Source organism: Globicephala melas, chromosome 11, assembly GCF_963455315.2.
Source record: "Globicephala melas chromosome 11, mGloMel1.2, whole genome shotgun sequence".
NCBI lineage: Eukaryota > Metazoa > Chordata > Mammalia > Artiodactyla > Delphinidae > Globicephala > Globicephala melas.
In genome coordinates this window covers 82,747,176-82,766,589 of record NC_083324.2, presented here as the reverse complement: position 1 = coordinate 82,766,589, position 19,414 = coordinate 82,747,176, and the positions used below count along the sequence as shown (strand labels likewise).

Sequence of the window (19,414 nt, the reverse complement as noted above, 5' to 3'; positions counted from 1 at the left end):
AAAATTTTATTAACTTTAATTCTTATTTCATTGTGGCTTTAATCTGCATTCTCTAATGACTAGTGATATGGGCACGTCATTTCTTATGCTCATTTGCATCAATATATCTTCTTTGGTGGAGTATCTGTTCAAAATGTTTTGCCCATTTATTATTGAGTTCTTTGTTTCCTTACACTGATTTTTGAAAGTTCATTATATATTCTAGATACAAATTGTTAATCAGATATACGATTTGCGAATTTTTCTCATGGTCTGTAGTTTATCATTTTATTCACTTAGCAGTGTCTTTCACAGAGCAAAAATTTTAATTTTGATAAAGCCCAATTTATTAAAATTTTCGCTTATGGATTGTGCTTTTGGTGTCCTATCTAAGAAGTCTTTGCTTAACCCAAAGTCATGAAGATTTTCTCCTATATTTTCCTCTAAAAATTTCATAGTTTTGCATTTACATTTCGATCTATGACCCATTTTGACTTATTTTTTGGTATATAGTGCAGGGCCTACTATATTGAGGTTCATTTTTTGCATATGAATGTCCAATTAATTGCTCAACATTCAATAACATTTATTGAAAAGACTGTCTTTTCTCCACTGAATTGTTTTTGTACCTTTGTCAAAAATCAAATGGCTATATTTGGGTGGCTCTGTTTTTGGACTCTAGTCCATTAATCTATGTGTTTATTTCTTCATCAATATCATGCTGTCTTGATTACTGGAGCTTTATAGCAAATCTTACAATTGGGTAGTGTGGTCCCTCCAGAAGTTTCCCTCTAGTGTCATTTCCCTTTTATCTAAATAACTTTCTTTAGCATTTCTTTTAAAGTAGGTCTTCTTATAATGAATTGCCTTAGTTTTCCTTCATCTAGGAATGTTTTTATTTTACCCTCGTTCCTGAAGGATATTTTCACTGGATATAGAGTCTATGTTGACCGTTCTTTTCTTTAAGCAATTTAAAAATACTATCTTACTACCTTCTAGTCTCCATGGTTTATGACTAGAAATCCATACTTGAATTTCTCCATATGTACAATGCATTCTTTCCTCTGCTTGTATTTCTGTTTTTCCACAGATACAGACCATCTCTCTACCTCTCTAATACACCTGAGTCTGGGGTACAATTCCACTTTTAACCTCTCAGGCAGAGAACTCTTTGTGGGTCCAATGCAAAAAATTATTTCCTTCTCACATTTTAGGTAATAGATTAAGTCACTTTAAATGTCCATTATCTTGCCTGGTTCCTCTTCTCTAGTTAAACCTTAGACCGTAAGATCATCTCAAAGGATGCTTAACTTATCTGCATTCAGACTACATGCTTTGACGTGGAACATTTAACATGAAGCCAATTTAGGAAATTCTCTGAGTTTTTGTAAAAATTCACGTTCAATAATACTTCCTCACCGGCCTGACTTTAATACTCTCCACAGTGTCATGTGGCAAATATTGCTCTCGATTTTGTACTTTTTACCTGAGTGGCCCATAACTAAGAAAATGAAAGTGATAGAACAACCCACTGTTTTCACCTTCTCAAACAGACTCTCCTGGATTTATCTTAGACATGCTTTCTCTTTATATCTTTTCACAGATGCTCACCACTGTCCAAAGCAGTGTGGTATGCAAAATACCACCACAGTCTAATCCCTTAGTTCTTGGGTATTTCCACGTAGTATGATGTGAGAGCTGGAAATGGCAGCAGCATCTCTTCTCTGCTCCTTTTTCCACTGCTCTAAGGACAGACTGATGTTCAGCCAGAAGGCATAACAGTTGCTAAAATACTGAAATAGTTCTATGCCAGTTGGTTCAAAGCTGCTTCCCTGAGTGCCCTCTTTGCTCCCAGGCACCTGACCCTCCCCTGGGGCCTCCTAGCTCTCTCTCAATTCAGTCAACTAAAGGATTAAAGTTTGAGAGAGCAGAGCCTCCAGGACCTGATCCAGCACTACCTGTTATCTGTTCTGATTGCTTGGTGTCTATGCCGTACTGGTTCTTAACTACACTGAATCTTAGTGCATTTAAGTGAAACCTTTGTGCCATGTCTACATTGGCAGGCACTGAGAAGTTTATTCTTGTCGCATTAACTGATTGTCATTTCACTCTAGATCAAGATTGAGTGTGAGACACACCTATTCACTGATAACTAGAAAACTGAAGGGTTTGTGGGAAATTGAAGGGAAGTTTTCCAGGGCCATCAACTTCTAGTAATATTGGAGTAGCTCATTCCCCTGGTTCTGTATCATTGTCACTTGACACAGACAACCCTTCCCTGGTTCACTAAGTCCTTCATTTGCTGTCTACCTCCATTAATTTCACTGTACCTACTCCATCTTCCATCCTTCATAGTTAAGTGAGCATAAACATTCTTAAGTCAGGAATATTTTACTTGAAATAATCCAATAAAACAACATCAATGAATCAGACATATAAAGTAATGAAAGGAGATATCACTACCACTATTTGCAGATGATTTAAAGAGAATCAGCTGAAAACTATCCAAACAATTAAAACAACTACTACTTAGGAAATATAATTATAGAAAAGACTGCATTTGCAATAGCAACCAAAAGAAAAAGTGAAAATACTAGGAATAAACATAACCAGAAGTGTGTGAGTCTTACATAAAGAAAACTTTAACATGCCACTGAATGACACAAAAGAAAACCTATACAAATGAAAAGACATGCCTTGTTTTTGGACTAAATAACAAAATGATATTATTTATACTAAACTAATTTATATAGTTAACGTGATTGCAATATAAATAATAAGTGTTCTCATTGTTCGGCCCTAGCAGGTCTACTCAAAATCTCAAAAGGACACTAACAATCTTGCAAATGTTTAGTTTGGCTTTAGTAATTCATAGGAAATTTTGGATCACAGGGTCCATGTTTTGAGAGAAAAGGAAAAGCACTTCCCCAGCTCAGGCACCTGACAGTAGCAGAGTCCCAAGAAGGACAATCCAATCTAAAAACAGTAGTTAAGCTGAACTAAAAAAACAATGTTTCTTAAATTTGAAGTTTCTCCTGTTTGAGAAACATTTTATTATTAAAAGTTAACTGCTAAATCTTTAATGATGACTTGGTATCAAAGTGACCAAAAAAGAACCATAAGTGTGAATATCCACATTTATGAAATCTTGTGTAATACCCAGTATTAAGATTGTCATTCATTTGACCATTAAAGTGAAAATTCAACATTTAAACATTCTCAAAGAAAACTCATTGACCTCCAAAACTACACTTGAAAAACAAGATCTAAAAGTTATGTTGCTGCAAGAGAAGTCCTTTTAGATACTCAAAAATGAGAAGATAACTTGATGATGATACAGTCTCCATTCTGAGAGGTAGCGTGGTATAGAGAAAATAGCTTTAGAGCCAGGCACACAAGGATGCATTTCTCACCTCCAGTGTTTCCAGCGGGGTGACTTCAAGCAAGTCCCTTAGCCTCTGAGTTTCAGATTCTCTAACTTAAACAGGTATAATAACACCTACCTTACAGTGTCATTGGAAGACTCAATGATTAAAAGCCCCAGTTCAATTCCTAGTGTACACTGAATACATATCAGTTGCCTTCATTCTTTCCAGGATCCTTTTGGACAAAATCTATCTGAATTAACTCTAGCTGTCAAGCATGGCTCTCTGTTCCCAGGCAGCTTGTTAAATAAGCTCCAGACTCCTACTAATTACTTTTTCTCATTTCATGTTGTATTCATAGCTAAATCATTCATCCCAGCATACATTAACTCGTGTGTAAATATGTTATGCAAAATATCCAGCCATACTTGTCTGATGGGTGAGATTCCACGAAGTACCCAGCAAAAGGGCAATAAATTCGGGGTTGTAGGTCCTTCACCAGCCGAGCCTTGTAGTTCAGGAGTTTCTTCCTTTCTGTTTTAATGAATTGGGCTTTCCATTCCTCTGGAATAACAGGGTTTGGATTAGAATTTCCTCTGTTCAGAAATCACAGAAAAACAAGAGTTCTAGTAGATTAGAAGGCTTTCAGGAGATAAAAATTGACAGCTAACGAATGCAGACAGAGAGCAAAGCTCCTTGTCATTAGTGGCTTTATTTTGCAAATTTCAGTTGGTTACTAGGAAAATGTTTCCAAACCAGCCAGAGACACTGAACCCTCTCCTTGTTAATGGCAATTCATTTGGACCCTAGCTGAGTAAACAGGGTGGCATGTGTAGTTGTATCTTGCATGCATGCACATTTTAAGGACACTGTAATTCTTGTAATGCTTAACTCTCTACTAACATGGAAATGGCTTTGCTATCTTCATGGATTATAAAAGCAAAGCATGTTCATTACACCCAGGTGATGCACAGTGGTCAAGGGTGTGGATGTCGGAGTCAGTTAAGACTTAGGATCAAAATGCAGCTCCACCACTTAAACTCTTTAAGTCTGTTTTCTCCTCTGTAAAATAGAATCATGTTGCCTACCTCACAGGTTGTTCATTTGTTCGTTTGCTCGTTCATTCATTTGATTGATATTTATTGAGCACCTACTATGTGCCAGACGTAGTTCTAGGAACTGACAATACAGTGGTGAACAAGATAAAGCAGGTCCCTGCTCTTAAGGAGCATTCATTCTAGTGAAAGAAGCAAATAAGGAATAAGGAAATAAGTTCATTTCAAAGAGTGATGAGCTAGGAAGAAAGTAAAACAGGGCCATGGGATGGAGAGTGGCTGGGGTGATGAGGTGTGGGGTGGAGGGGCATATTAGGGCAGTTAGTGAAGATGACATTGGAATCATAGAACACAGACAGAGACATAGAAGTTGTCGACCACGTGGAGGTCAAAAGCAATAGCACTCCAGGCAGTGGAAACAGCACATACAAAGGTACAGGGCACAGATGGACTTGGTGTATTGGGTCTGAGGAACAAAAAGCGGGCCAGTATGGGCTGACACTTGTCAAGCAATGGGGATACAGGCAGTAAAGGAAGTTGCAATTAGGCAGGGCCCAGAGCATGGGGGGTACCATGTCAGGGAACTGCTCTTACTGTTACTGCTGTGAAAATCTGATAAACACAGACAAGGATACAGAAAAAAATAAGTTATCCATAAGGTAGACATAACCACTATTAACATTTTGGTATATTCTAGACCTTTTTAAATGTATGTGCGTGCGTGCGCACACACACTCACATAAGAACGGAGTTATGCTAGCTACCCTTTAGTAGGTATATGTCACCTCCCCAGTCACACTGTTAACCCCGTAAAGATAGCACCTCCCCTCTATCTCTCACTGGTGACTCATTCTGGGAGGCAATGACCACAGACTCAGAGAAGAAAGGAAGGAACTGGACAGGCTTTCCTCATACTGCAAGTAGGGCATTTCTGCCACATTGCTAAACAGAGATCGCTTACAGAAAATATTAATTTATTAAGTGGACATATATTGAGAACTTACAATGCTAGCAATGCTTACATACTGAGCAAAAGTAGGAACAAAATATACCATTTACATGCCCTCCCCCATCCCAACCCTAGCACCACCCTTAGACCCAGAGCAGAAGAGCTTCTGCCTTGGACCCCACATTTTTTTTCAAGCTTTGAGATATAACTGATATATAATATTACATAAGTTTAAGGTATACACCAGGATGGGTTCATTACATGCATGTATGTCTAAATGATTACCACGATAAGGTTGGTTAACCTCCATCACCTCACATATTACCATTTTGTGTGTGTGATGAGAACATGTAAGACCTACCCTTAGCAACTTTTAAGTATATAGCACGGTATTGTTAACTATAGTCGTCATGCTGTACGTTACATCCCCAGAACTTACTCATCTTATAACTAGAAGTTTGTACTCTTTGACCACTATTTCCCCGGCCCCCAGAAACCCCATACTTTAGAGGAGCTTCCTTTGCCTCATTCCTCCCCTGTATGGGCATTCCACAAGTCCAAGGGGATGTGCCCACCTCGGGTTGCCCACACCCTATTCTGAACCACATACCAAGAGCATTTAAGCCTGGATTACCAATGTCAGACTCTTCCTGTTCTGCTCTACAGTCTACATCAGGAATCAAATTGATCCAAATGATTCTTTTTCTTGACTTTTCCTGAGATGCTCCCTAATCTCCTAGGTGTTTCCTTCATGCTCCATCAGCATATTCTGAGCTGGAAACTTTGGCTTGTATATCTGTGATTTGCAAGTCTGGTTTCCCAAGAAGACTGTAAGCGTCTTGTGGGGAAGGATCATGTCTTAATAATTTTTGTATTGATTCGCACAGCATTTAGCAAAGTGCCATGCATGCTCCTTGGCATCACTTTGATAGAAAGTATTACCAGTAAATTTTCCACCACTGAAAGTCATCGGAAAGCCTGATGCCCCTCCGGCAAAATCACTCATCATTAGATCAACCTTCATAGGCAGCCTTCCCCCATTGGGTCTGGTGCAATCCACTGTATTGAGTATTTTATGACCTGTGGAAAAATAAAGTGGCATCAATACTCAAGGTGAAATCTTGAAAACCACAATTTGAAATCCCAGGTCAACAAACTCTTCCATGTAAGTCTGTATAATCTGACTCATTCAATTACAGAAGAGTTGCTTATGTCCAAGGAAAAGAGAGAGTAAGATTTCAACATCTAAACTCTTCAATAGCACATTTTGAACTTTCAAGTGAATAAACTCATCCTGTCTGATCAGTGGGTTCTGGGTGAGGAGAGTTAGCTTGATTCCACTCCGGATCGTAGATAGACTACTTTCCTCGGCCGGCTATCTTCAGATGTTGAGCCCAAAGGATGCAGGGGAAAGAGTAACCGAATCAACACAAATCTCTCAACCCCTTGGAAATTCTATTCAATGATTGTTGGCGTAAAGCCATCTTCTCACATGAAAGGCAGAAGTGTATGATTACGTTACATCATAGTATTTCAAGATGAAAGTAAAACACTTATTCAGTAAAGGCAGTTTTGAATAAGTTACTATAGGTGAAATATAGAATATGTGTTGCCTTATGAAAAAGAATCTTTGCGCCTGTCACTACATCGAGCACATTACTGCTAATTTGTTCTCTGTAAGATTATCTGAATGAGAGCCCCTTTTCCTAAGACAGGGATAGAATATATTATATTCTATGGAAAATGAAGATGGAAGAAGAAGATGAACATAGGATGAAATTTTGGATAGCTCTTATTATCCTTCTTACCAAGAATATTTTTCACTTTTCACTGTTAATGAGAATAAGAAAATACCTTTGTATTCCACGATAATGCAAGTGTCCATCTCAGGATGAACGCCATCCATCAAGATCATGAATCGAAGATTTCTGTCTACCTGGAATTTTAACAATAAAACCAACAACAGTTTATGTCAGTTTGGCTTTTAATTCAATATTTGAAGAAACTGTCATCTCTTCTGGAAAGAAATCCCTTTTATTCAGAACTGGATTTATTATCCAGTAGAATCATACCATTGATAAATGGAGAGAAAAGCCACCTTTTATTTTAGCTCAAACAGAGATTTACACAGTGCTAGGTATTTACACAGTACTATGTACAGAAAAAGTAGGCCATTGTTTCCTTAGTGTTTAAAGCGATTACCTCGTCTAAAATTTACCCCAGAAAGCGTAACTGAAAAGTATGGAAAGAACACAGATGTCTGACCTGCTGCCATATTCCAAATGGCACTACATTGATATTAGTCAACTGGACACCACTCCGCTTCAGATTCCAAAAGACAGGTCTTTCCGTGTTTCCGACATAAATGGGAATATCTGGTCTTCTTCCAGCAACCTTCTTCAGTGTGGGGTAACTAGGATCAGAAGAATTCAAAGGTTGAAAGGTGAAAAAATAGAATCATCTAGTATAAGAGACAGTCTGCTCCTTACACCATGTTGACCAAGAAGGAAGGTACTGAAATACCAGACTCTCTGCAGAGTCCAAAAGAAGAGTTTTTTCTCAAGGTTGACTGTAACAATGAGGGGAGTTTCCTAGGAGATTTCTCTTTATTGTGAGAACATACCATATACCACAGTGTGTACATCAAACCAGGAGTGCAAATTCCATCTTCCACACTGATGCTGCTTTGAGCAAGGGTAGTTCTAACAGAAGTTGCAGAGTGGAAAAGTCCTGCTGAAGAGGTTTCTGGTAGGTGAAGGTCTCCATGATCTTCATTTTTTCTCATCCCTCAACTAGCAGCTCCCAATAAGAGAAAGGTCTCGGCCATTAAACAAGGAGAACCTATGAACTGCCCATCACTGGAGACAGTTTTTCAACCGTCAAAGGTTGACAGTCACACTGTGGTATAAAGAATGAGTTCTTTGTCCTTTAGGAGAGTTGGTTAGCAGGTAGGCAAGACAGTAAAATCTAGTATAGAGGAAAATGACATTCAGCATTTGTAGCAATCCCAACTCAGTACACCCACCATTAACCATCCAAGCATTTTTTTAGTACCTACATAGATTGTCAATTCTCATTTCTGAGAATTCATTACATAAAAGAATTATATACCACTGTGGGGTATGGTAAAACATGAATAATAAACAAATAAATGGCTGTTTAGATATCTATTATATATCAGTCATGGTGCTAGGCACTTTCACGTTATTTTATTTGATTCTCACCAAAAAACCCTCTAATTTTTTGTTTGCTTTTAATAAATGAGGACACATATTCAGAAATACATGACTAACAGATAGTAAATTGGTATTCAAATTCAGGTTTTCTGATCCTAAACTTAGTGCTTCTTCTATTAGAAGACAATTTGAGATTGACATGTACACACTGCTATATTTAAAATGGATAACCAACAAGGACCTACTGTACAGCACAGGGAACTCTGCTCAATATTATGTAACAACCTAAATGGGAAAAGAATTTGAAAAAGAATAGATACATGTATATGTATAACTGAGTCACTTTGCTGTACACCTGAAACTAGCACAACATTGTTAATCAACTATACTCCAATATAAAATAAAAGGTTCAAAAAAAAAAAGAAGGCAATTCCAACTTTAATGAATGTACTATCTGGTTTAAGAATCAGACTTGTGCATAGAGTATAATGTCAGGTGAAATAAGGTATTTAATAGTAAGAAAAGTATAAACAAAATCAGCACATCAGCACTTATTAACTTCACTAATATTCAAGTTCCAGAACTATATTAAATAAGTAGAATCCAGACGAAAAAAATCAGTAGGTTTTCTTCTCTAAAAACAAAGGATTCAAAAAATCAAGGATTCTTTGAACACGTCTTCAGTCTCTGGGTGAACCACCTAAATCTTCTACTTTAAAGGACTTTAGGAGTCAGGATCAGTTATTCTAAAATGGATGTTTATTGCTTTGCAATTTTTAAATTGTTGACAATTCTTACTGGCATCTATTAATAATATCATCCATTACGATACTCATATATTAACATAATAAATCACACTTCTTTGACTAAAGACTGTTTTCTAGCCCAGAACTTCTGCTGTCAGTGTCCTTGTCCTCACGGTGAGCCACAGCCACGCCCCACCTCTGCAGGAGACCCTCCAACACCAGCAGGTATGCAGTCCTGACAACAAAGCATCATGAAGGCTTCAAAAACTGGCCAAGTCCTGCGTCTCGGAACTGGAACTCTAAGGATCTGGGGCCCCATCATGATTTGGCTGGTGAGTTGGGAACAGCCATCCGAAAGAGGAACATACGCTATGGACTCTATCACCCACTCTTAGAATGGTTCCATCCTCTCTACCTATGTGATAAGAAAAATGGCTTCAAAACACAGCATTTTGTCCGTGCGAAAACAATGCCAGAGCTATATGACCTCGTTAGCAGAGCCTTGAAGAAGGGCAACATGGTCTGCCGGACCCTGAAGAGGATCTGGCATCTGGCAGATTTGTATTCGAATCCTAGCTCTTGTTACTTACAAGCCTTAAACAGGTACAAACCTGACTTGATTTGGTCTGATGGAGAGTGGGAACGTCCTGATACTTATTGGAACTCTACAAATTTTCTTGCTTGCTCTACAATGATAGGCCAGTTAAGGATGTGGTCATAGTAAATGGCCTATGAGGTCATTTACTGTTGCCACGGATGATACTACAACTGTCAAGACAAATTCAAGCCAGAGACCTTGCCAGATCACAAGTGGGAGATGTGCACCTCAACAGACAAGCTGTCCTGGGGCTATCGTCACAACATGGCAATGGGTGACATCACAAGTGAACCTCAAAACATTTCGGAACTGATTCAGACAGTAAGTTTGGGAGGCAACTATCTTCTCAACATTGGACCAACTAAAGATGGACCGATTGCTCGCATCTTCCAAGAAAGGCTTCTTGCTGTTGGGGAGTGGCTGAGCATCAATGGGGAGGCTATCTATGCCTCCAAACCATGGAGGGTACAATCTGAAGAAAACACGACCTCTGTGTGGTATACCTCAAAAGGATCAGCTGTTTATGCCATTTTCCTGCACTGGCCAGAAGATGGAATCTTAAGCCTTAAATCCCCCATAACTACTTCGACTACAGAGTGAACAAAGCTGGGAATCGAAAACGATATGAAGTGGTCCACAAATCCAGGTAAAGGTCTCCTCATGTACCTGTCCCAGTTACCACCCTCTGCTCTTCCGACGGAGTTTGCTTGGACTGTAAAGCTGACAGGATGGAGTGACCACTGGAGTTCAACAAGAGAGGGACACTGCCTGCACTCTGATTTTCCCTTTATAGTACCATCACTGTAATAAACTACTCTTGTCTACTCAGACATCTCTTTTCCAACGCATTTTAATAAAAGGAATGGATTACGTTACGCTGATGTCTCACAGGATCAGAGATCTGAGATCCATTGCTAGCATCTCTCTCTCTGATCAGCAGAAGGGATTGAACAGTGAAGCTCATCCTAACTTTGGGAATTATCTACGATGGAAACTTCACTCCATTCTGTGTTTCATAACTTGCTTGTTTATTCAAATGACTTCAGATCAAGAATAAGCCAAGCCATCCTGTTGCCTATAGGAGGAGCTGAAAAGGATTTGGCAAAATCCACCACATGCTATTTATTTAGCATCAAAGGTGACCAATTCCCCCCACCTACCCCCGGGAGCAAGAGATCCTGGAGGGGAAGGAAAATGCTTCCTAGGCTGCTACCAGGCGGCTTTTTAGAAGTTTCCAAAGCAAACTAAGAGCTCTGAAATTCAGTCTATTTACAGTGATACTAGGAAGAAAATGAATGTGATTCTGTCCTGCTTTCTTTAATACAATCAGATAAATAAATTTGTACATCAAATTATTTTCTACCAAAAAAAAAAGACTTTTCTAAAGCACATTGGCCTTTCCCCCTTGTTTTTGTAAATAAAGGAGGTTTTATTCAGTAAATCAAGGTCAGACAAGAGGACTGGGGACAAATGACTTTGGTGTTTATTAGTTGACTAGGTAAGAGTCAAAAAGTAAGGGTCTATTCTATATCAGAGAAATAAACTCAAAGGAGTGAAAACTATAAGTTTCGGTAACTTTCAGTAATAAACTATTACAGTACACTACACAACCAATGCACTGTGATACTACAGGAGAGGACCAGTGTCTAATGCCTGGCAACTTTGCCCACACAATTCCCTGAAATTGAAATGAAACTGGTTTTCAGGACAGTGGTTGAGAAATAACTGGGCTAAGTGACTTGAAAAGTTCTTATCTTCCCTAAAATTCAGGACTTTCCCATGGAATGTCCCTCATCAGGACCTTAGGCAATGGCATCTTGTAACAGGTACTATAAAGCAATCACCTGGTTTATGTGATACTGTTCTCTCTATACAGGCTATATGAAATTAGTACCACACAATACTGTTATTATACAATGCATGAACCCAGGCGTCTCGTAATTCTGCAGTTGTATGTGTTTGATTCCAGAGGCTTGTATGGACAAAGGTGTTGTGCGGTGGACAAGTCGATTTTTAATTGTGGCACCACAATATCCCCGTGGGTGATGTTCAATTTTTAAGTGTGTTGCAGGTAATTTGTTACTAAAGCAGTTAATTACTTGTTTTTAAACCGTTTCCTTAAAAAAAAGAGAGAACATACTCGTGCCTTAGAGATCTCATATGCTTTCAATAGAAAAATCAAGGGTCCAGCAAACAACATATTTTCCCTCACCATGGACATTTCGATCAAAGTATGTCCTTCACGTAAATTTTGTCATATAAAGTCACAGAAAAAAATACGGTGAAGTTGCTTCATTTTAGAACACTGTGGGCACTGCTAGATGTTTACACTGGCAGCCCAGCAGTCGTGACACAAACTTCTGAATAAGCATGAACAAACAGGACCCTGAAATGACACCAGGGGATTGGGAATATGACCCTGCCTCTTCTGGTAACAGTTCATTCACAAATGTGTGTGGTTTTGTAAATCCAAGTTCCTCTTCCTCCTTTTTGATTGCTGGGGTTAAGGAAGTTTCAGTTCCTATCCTTAGTATCACATGGCTCTGGTTTCAATGAAGGACGAAGTGGACTCAGGGTTCAAAAGCTGGGAGCTCAGTGCTGTTGAAATGCTACGAATCAGGAGTTGGCAAACCACAGCGACCTGCTGCTGTAAGCTAGGAAAACCTTCTACCCTTTTAAGTGGTTGAAAAGGAAATCAGAAGGGCAATCCTATTTGGTGACACATTAAAATTTTATGGTATTCACATGTCGTCGTCCATAAATAAGGTTTATTAGAAGACAATCAGGCTGATTCAGGACCGTTTATGGCTGCTTTGGTGCCACAACAGCAGAACTGTGTCACTGCAACACCAACCATATGGCTTGTGAAGCCGAAAAGTTACACCCTGGCCCTTTATCGGAAACGTGTGCTGCTTCCTACCATAAATGTTGAACTAAAAAAGGGGGGTTTTCCTGGTGGCACAGTGGTTGAGAGTCCGCCTGCTGATGCAGGGGATGTGCCCCGGTCTGGGAAGATCCTGCATGCCGCGGAGTGGCTGGGCCCGTGAGCCATGGCCGCTGAGCCCGCGTGTCCGGAGCCTGTGCTCCGCAACGGAAGAGGCCACAGCAGTGAGAGGCCTGCGTACCGCAAAAAAAAAAAAAAAAAAAAAAGGGGTCAACATTAATAATCCTTAAACCTAGACTTTCACCAAGTACCCTGAGGGTGGGAAGTGAGAGGGTGGAGGGTTATTAACCCCTGTCCTCCTTCCCACAATAGCTCCTTTCGCATTCCCAGTGGTATAAAACGTGAAAGCACTTTAAAAATTATGCTATGCAAATGTAAGCATTTATCTAAATTAGTCCTCTTATCATCAGCCCAACTGAATCTACCTCAAAATGAGCAGTGATTGCAAAAGAACCTGAAAACCAGCGATGCCTTTACTGCAGCATTTTCTTCAGAGTTGAGTGCTCAGACTTCATTACCTCAGATGGTCTGAGTGCATGTGACTGATGTAAATTAGGTCCGCTTGGTACAGCCTCTCCAGCCAGTCAGATGGAGGCTCATGCAGTAACCACCATCCTCGGGCAAAAGCAGGACCGATTAACCAAGGGTCAAACACCATCCTCTTGTCTCCCAGCTTGAGGTCCATGCAGGCATGGGTCAGGTATGTTATCTGTCGGAAGACAGCGAGATTCAGATTATTATATCATCACCAGCCAGCAAAAATGAACTCAGCTGCTTAGCTGGCAAGTCCCATTGGAGAACTTGGCTCCTAAGCCTGTTCAGTGAAACAGGATGCAAGTGAGACCCAGCAGGAGCGTTTATATAGAATACAACTCTCAGCACAGGTCACTAGTTTAGTAGAATAGAAGTGTTCATGGTGGGTTTTAGGTGTCAAACCAATTGATTTACCCAGCCCTACTCTCTTTAAATTAGCTCCTAAATATTTATTTACAGCCTGCACTGCAGAATAGCGTTTGTGGCCAGTCCTTCAAAGCACAATTTACAAGGAAGGGCAATTAGAGATGTTATGGCAGACACTTGGGGATTTAAATGCTGGAGTGGCTGGGAATAGGTACACGAATGAATGATTCCTGGTGGGTTTAAGGCAGGAGATAGATGGGCCCCAGGCTGAGCAGCTAGAGTTTGTCACCTGTGGACAGATACTCCAAGACAAAGATAATAGCTGGAGCAGAGAGGAGCTGAGTCCTGCCCAGATAAGAGATAAAGAGACCACATATACCTCATTCTCGAGGTCAAGGAGACCTTCCTGACTACACCTGTGCAGAAAGGCTCCTCGGGGGGCCAGAAAGGGAGGGGGCGCCACCCCACAGTAGGTGATGTCAACCTTCCCATAGGCCTCTGGACTAGAATCCATCTTGGCTAAGAGACGCACACACACACAGGGGAGGACCCTGAGTTATAACCAAATACAGACTCAGAGCCAGGCAAAGCAAGGTGACTGGCCAGAGGAAACTTCGAAGAAATGCCCGATATAAGTGATTTAAACTACCACGAAGGGACAACTATCTCTCTCCGAGCCCACCCATGTGTGTTTATTCACACGTACATTCTTCCTCCTAATAAAAACTTTACTTGTTTCACTACTTTTCGTCTCTTGTTGAAATGTATTTCTACAGAGCAGACGAGCCAAGGCCTTGTCACTGGCCCTCGTGGTCTAGTGGTTAGCAGTCAGTGCTCTCACTGCCATGGCCTGGCTTCAATCTCTGGTCAGGGAACTGAGATTCTGCTTCAAGACGCTGCAGGCTGAGGCCACCCGAGACTGGGTTGGCATAGCCATGCAGCCTGGCTAAACAGGTTTGTAAGGCTTTCTCTTCTAAATTACCTGCTGACTCACTCAGATGTCAGGATCCTCTGAGAATGGCTATAAACAGTGACTTAGAGACTGGCATAGACTAGAGGATTCTAAATCAATCCCTCACTTCCTTCCCCTGATCTGGCATATCCACAGGAAAAAGGAAAACACCAGGAGCAGAGATAAGGTAATAGAAACTCCAGTGTGAAAAGCCAATAAAGAGGGTAAGGAGAGATCAAGAAATCAGGGCTTCCCTGGTGGCGCAGTGGTTAAGAACCCTCCTGCTGATGCAGGGGACATGGGTTGGAGCCTTGGTCCGGGAAGATCCCACATGCCGCGAAGCAACTAAGCCCGTGCACCACAACTACTGAGCCCACGCGCCCAGAGCCCGTGCTCCGCAACAAGAGCAGCCACTGCAATGAGAAGCCCACGCACCACAGCGAAGAGTAGCCCTCGCTCTCTGCAACTAGAGAAAAACCCACGCGCAGCAACGAAGACCCAACGCAGCCAAAAATAAATAAATAAATCTATAAAAAAATAAAAAGAAATCAAATTCAGGTGATTATGCCTATTCTAATAGGTTCCCATTTGTTTCCTCAAAAAAGTGACAGTGCATTTTCTCAAATGAAAAGATTCTCAAATACTCCAGAAAATTTAATTTTTGATTGTTTACCTCTCTCAAACTATCAAAGTGTTTTCTCTGGAGCAAACTCTCTTCTAAAGGTAGGAGAATGCACAGGAAGGTTTGTAAAGTTCTCAGGGCAACGTGCAGAAATATACAACTGGCCGTTTTACCTGATAGTGATTTGGTATCAAGGGCAATTTCGGAACTTCCGCCAGTAGTTTTGCAAGACTCTCCTCTGGGACCTCCGCTAAAAGATTTTTTGTTTTGTTTTTTTCTGGATGTATTTCCTTGTAATCCCTGGCAAGTTCTGGGGGTTCCTAGAAAATGTGCTCAAGAGTTCAGAATAACTATATTATATGCCCGAACCAGCCACCTCCAAGGATATTCAAGGTAATACCGGATGTAAATATATATATATAAGAGGAAATCTTAGTTCTGTTTTTGTTTTTAAGATTATTACAATTTAATGTTTCCTTACCTGCACTTCCCCAAAAGCCAAATCTTCAGGAGATCTGGGCTCTGAATCCCAGGGGTTAGGAGGATTCAGTTCTAGAAACAAAAGTCCATTTTCTTCATTCTTTTCCACAACTAGAACCAAATGGGAACAAATCTGAATTAACAATAATAACAGAAATGAGTTTTAAAAAGCATCACTGAAATGGAAGTGCATGGCTCAGGTACACACAGTACAAAAATCAAAGGAAAATAAAAACAAAAGGCAATGCTCATTTGGGCCAAGCAACGTCTACTGAGATGAGGGCTGAAGACCATCACCCATTCATTTCTTTTTTTTTTTTAATTTAAAATTTATTGTAATAGGGTCTGCACAAAAGGAGGGGGTGAAGGGTGGGGAACATGCAGGGGATACAGGAAGACAATGACATGGCCAGGGCCACAGCTTCTGTCGCGGGGGAAGGGATGAAAAGGAAAGGCCAGGGCTGGAGCTGGGGTGGAAGAGGGAAGGGGGAGACACTGTGGCTGCATTCCCCCCACCCCCAGAGAGCACCTCTGGTCCCTGGATCCCCCCATTGACCCTGGCCCCCTAAGATTCATCTCTTGCCCTACCTCTGACCCTAGTGGCTCCTTCTTTTGCTCCCCTTGACTTGTTTCCCCCTGACAGATTCTCAAGCAGGATGATGTTTAGGGCCTGACCCCAAACAACCTCACCTTATGAAGGTACAAACTGTGTCTTCCCTGCTTCGGGCCCTTCGCAAATCTCACCTTTTCCCCTCTCTGGGGCAGAATCTTTAATTTCCTTCCTTCCTCTCCTCCCTCCTCCTGGAAAAAACAAAAAGCACCAACTCCCCAGGGAGGGGCAGCAGACAGTAGGGGGACACTGGAAGGAGGAGAGCAAGGAGGACCACCGAGGGAAAGGCTCACAAATCCCTGGAAGGGCAGGGCAGGGGTTTACAGAGAGGAGAGGGGGCGAGGGCAGGGGCCGCTCCTGTCCTCTGCCACCCCTGCCCACCGTCCAGGGGGCTTCAACACGACTGAGGGGCCAGGTGTGCATATGGCGTCAGGTCTGACAGGGAGAAATCAGGGGCAGGAGAAACAAGTCGTTAAAACCTAGCAAATTCCCCTAAGAAAACACTTCTTCCTCCTTTCCTTCTGGAGGCTCCTTGGTTGGCAGGGCAAGTAGTGAGGAGTTGGTGGGGAGAGACAGGGGAAGAGGAGATGGTACCGAGGGACTTTCCTCCATTCTCCCCTCTCCCCCGCACCAACTTGGAGCTCACCAGGGCTGGGAGGGAAGTGGCTGAGAGCTCACACGCACGCCCTCGGCCCCCGAGGAGCCACAGCTCTGGGAGGGGCTGCCGCCACCATTGGACAGGCCTCACTTGTACCAGGTGGGTGCGGGGGTCCCCCTCAGCTGGTGGGCTGTGGCCGGGGAGGCGTCTCCGGGACAGGGGCGTCACCCCCCATGGGTCCGCATGTGGCCGGCCAGCTGGGCAGGGTCTCGCAGTACACGCTGCACAGCTTGCACAGGATGAGGTCAGCCCGTATGCTGCCGTGGTGAAGCCTTTGTTGCGGAGCTCACGGACGTGGTGAGGGCCCTGGCTACGCACCTTCACGTGGTCCGAAATATAAGCCGAGCTCAACGTCTTGCCACACACATGACCCGGCGCCTTCTCTTCGTGTCGTACTGTGCGGACCCGCAGTCAATCCTTGATCTTCGTAGCAAAAGCTGCCTCGCAGTTCTCACATCTGAAGGGCCGGTCTGTTGAGTGCACTTGTCTGACATGGCTGTTGAGGTGATCCCGCCGGGGGGAAGCTCTTGCCACAGTGGGAGCAGCTGTAGGGCTTGTGCACTGCGCCGTCGTGTGAGCACACGTGGTAGCTCCTGCGGTCCTTCTGTCGGTTCCGGTGGTAGACGTCGCGGAAGGCCTCGCCGCACATCTTGCAGGCGTGGTTCTTCTGCATGCGCTTTCCACCGCACCCACGGCACCCGCGGCCACTGCAGCCGCTCGGCCGCCAGCTCCGCTCAGCTGGGGCACGTTCAGGAGGCTCAGGGGCACCATGGTGGGCATCTTCATAGCACCCGAGGGGACCCGGCTGGCTTTGGCTCCCGTGTGGATGACGTCGTGCCTCCGGAGGCTGTAGCCGTTCTTGAACTCCTTGGCGCACAGGGCGCAGAGGTAGGGCCCCTTGCTCTACGCTGCTTCTCCAAGGCAGATGCGACTGGGGCCACAGCGACCGTCGCGGTTGGGGCAACGACGGCGGTGGCCGCAGCTGCGGCGATGGTGGCGGCAGAGGCAGGGGGCGCGGCCTCGGCGGCGGGCGCCGACACCCGTAGGGGCGGCGGAAGGGGCGCCGGGGGCTGCTTCAGAACTGCTGGGTCCACAGTGGAGGCGGCGGCCGGGGCCGGGGGCGCAGCAGCAACGGCGGCGGCCGCGGCGGACTCCTGGGCGGCGGCGAGAACTCGGAGTAAGTCCACCGGGAGACGCTCGGCCGCCGGGGCCTGGAGCGTGGGTGGGGGCGCCGGCGCCGGCGCGGCCTGGAATGGACTCTGGGCGCAGCCCTGGGAGGCAAAGAGGCCGGGCTGGAGCTCAGCCCCGACCTGCGGGGGGTTCTGGGAGTGACCCTCAGGTGGCAGGAAGGAGTTCAAGAGGCCGCCCACCTCCCACTCCCCCGGCAGTCCAGGCCCAGTCCAGGCCGCAGCACCGTACAAGGGAACACGGGGAGCATGGCCTCCGCCACGGCGGGGCTCAGCTGGGGCCGGGGGCGCGGGCTGCGCCGAAGGCATGGCCTGCGGGCCGCCCCGCCGCCCTCGCAAGCCGGCGGGCTGGAGGGAGGGAGGGAAGGAGTGCGCCTGACGGGCCGTGGAGCGCAGCATCGATGGCGGTGGCGACGCCCCCTGGATGGGGGCGGGAGGCCCAGCGGGGCCGGGGGCGCGGGCTGCGGCGGTTGGAGCCTGGCTGGGCGGGTGGGGGGAGCGAGGGAACAGCCTCCGCCCCAGCTGCGCAGCTCGCCCGGCGGCGCCTCGGGGAGGGCGCCCCATTCATTTCTTTCTTCATATTACACTTAAGGAACTCATGAGATCTCAGGTGTATCAGGGACACAGCCACACACCAACAGCTTCATTACCATCAAATGAATAATTGCTAGAGATGAGTTCAAGGTGCTATGGGAGTATCTAGGAAGGAGTACCTAGTTTGGTTCTAAGAGTCAAAGCAGATTTCAGATAGGAGGTAATGCTCCAGCTAGACTTGAAAGATGAGGCATCTGGGCCCAACTAAAGAAATATGATGATGTGAAGCAAACAGGATGAGACAACAGCATGTGGAAAGGCATAGAGGCATGAGAGCTTGATATGCACAAAGTGACTACTCATTTATGACCGAGGAAAATGGTGTTTGAGCCAGGCCAGGATAGACAGGTAGGTCAGAGAAAGTCATGAAGGACCCTAGATTCCCTGCTAAGGAGGAGTTTGGATTTTATCTTGTGGCAATGAGGGGTCAATGAAGAATTTTAAGCAATTGTAGCAGATGTGCTGGTGGCTTGCACAAAATCTATTTTCTCCTTCTTTACTATTAGCATCTAATTTTTTTTTTAAGGAGTGGTGATACACCTATCTAAAGATCATGATTTCCCAGGCCCCCTTGCAATTATGAGTGGCCATAGCTCTAC

At 43.8% G+C, this 19,414-nt stretch overlaps 1 protein-coding gene and 2 pseudogenes across 1 annotated transcript in view; 1 reads left to right on the top strand and 2 right to left on the bottom strand.

Annotated features, from left to right (window-relative positions):
• The window catches only part of LOC115866076 (cytidine monophosphate-N-acetylneuraminic acid hydroxylase), a 265,229-nt gene that overhangs the window by 21,105 nt on the left and 224,710 nt on the right, over positions 1 to 19,414 (bottom strand). The window contains exons 7-12 of the mRNA XM_070046773.1: positions 15,768 to 15,877; positions 13,331 to 13,521; positions 7,614 to 7,761; positions 7,203 to 7,284; positions 6,291 to 6,428; positions 3,773 to 3,908 (exon numbers count right to left, since the gene is read on the bottom strand). Coding sequence (XP_069902874.1) covers positions 3,773 to 3,908; positions 6,291 to 6,428; positions 7,203 to 7,284; positions 7,614 to 7,761; positions 13,331 to 13,521; positions 15,768 to 15,877 — 805 coding nt within the window. The remainder of the gene's footprint in view (positions 1 to 3,772; positions 3,909 to 6,290; positions 6,429 to 7,202; positions 7,285 to 7,613; positions 7,762 to 13,330; positions 13,522 to 15,767; positions 15,878 to 19,414) is intronic.
• LOC115866037 (tissue alpha-L-fucosidase-like) lies at positions 7,841 to 10,675 on the top strand (annotated as a pseudogene).
• LOC115866077 (myc-associated zinc finger protein-like) lies at positions 16,859 to 18,508 on the bottom strand (annotated as a pseudogene).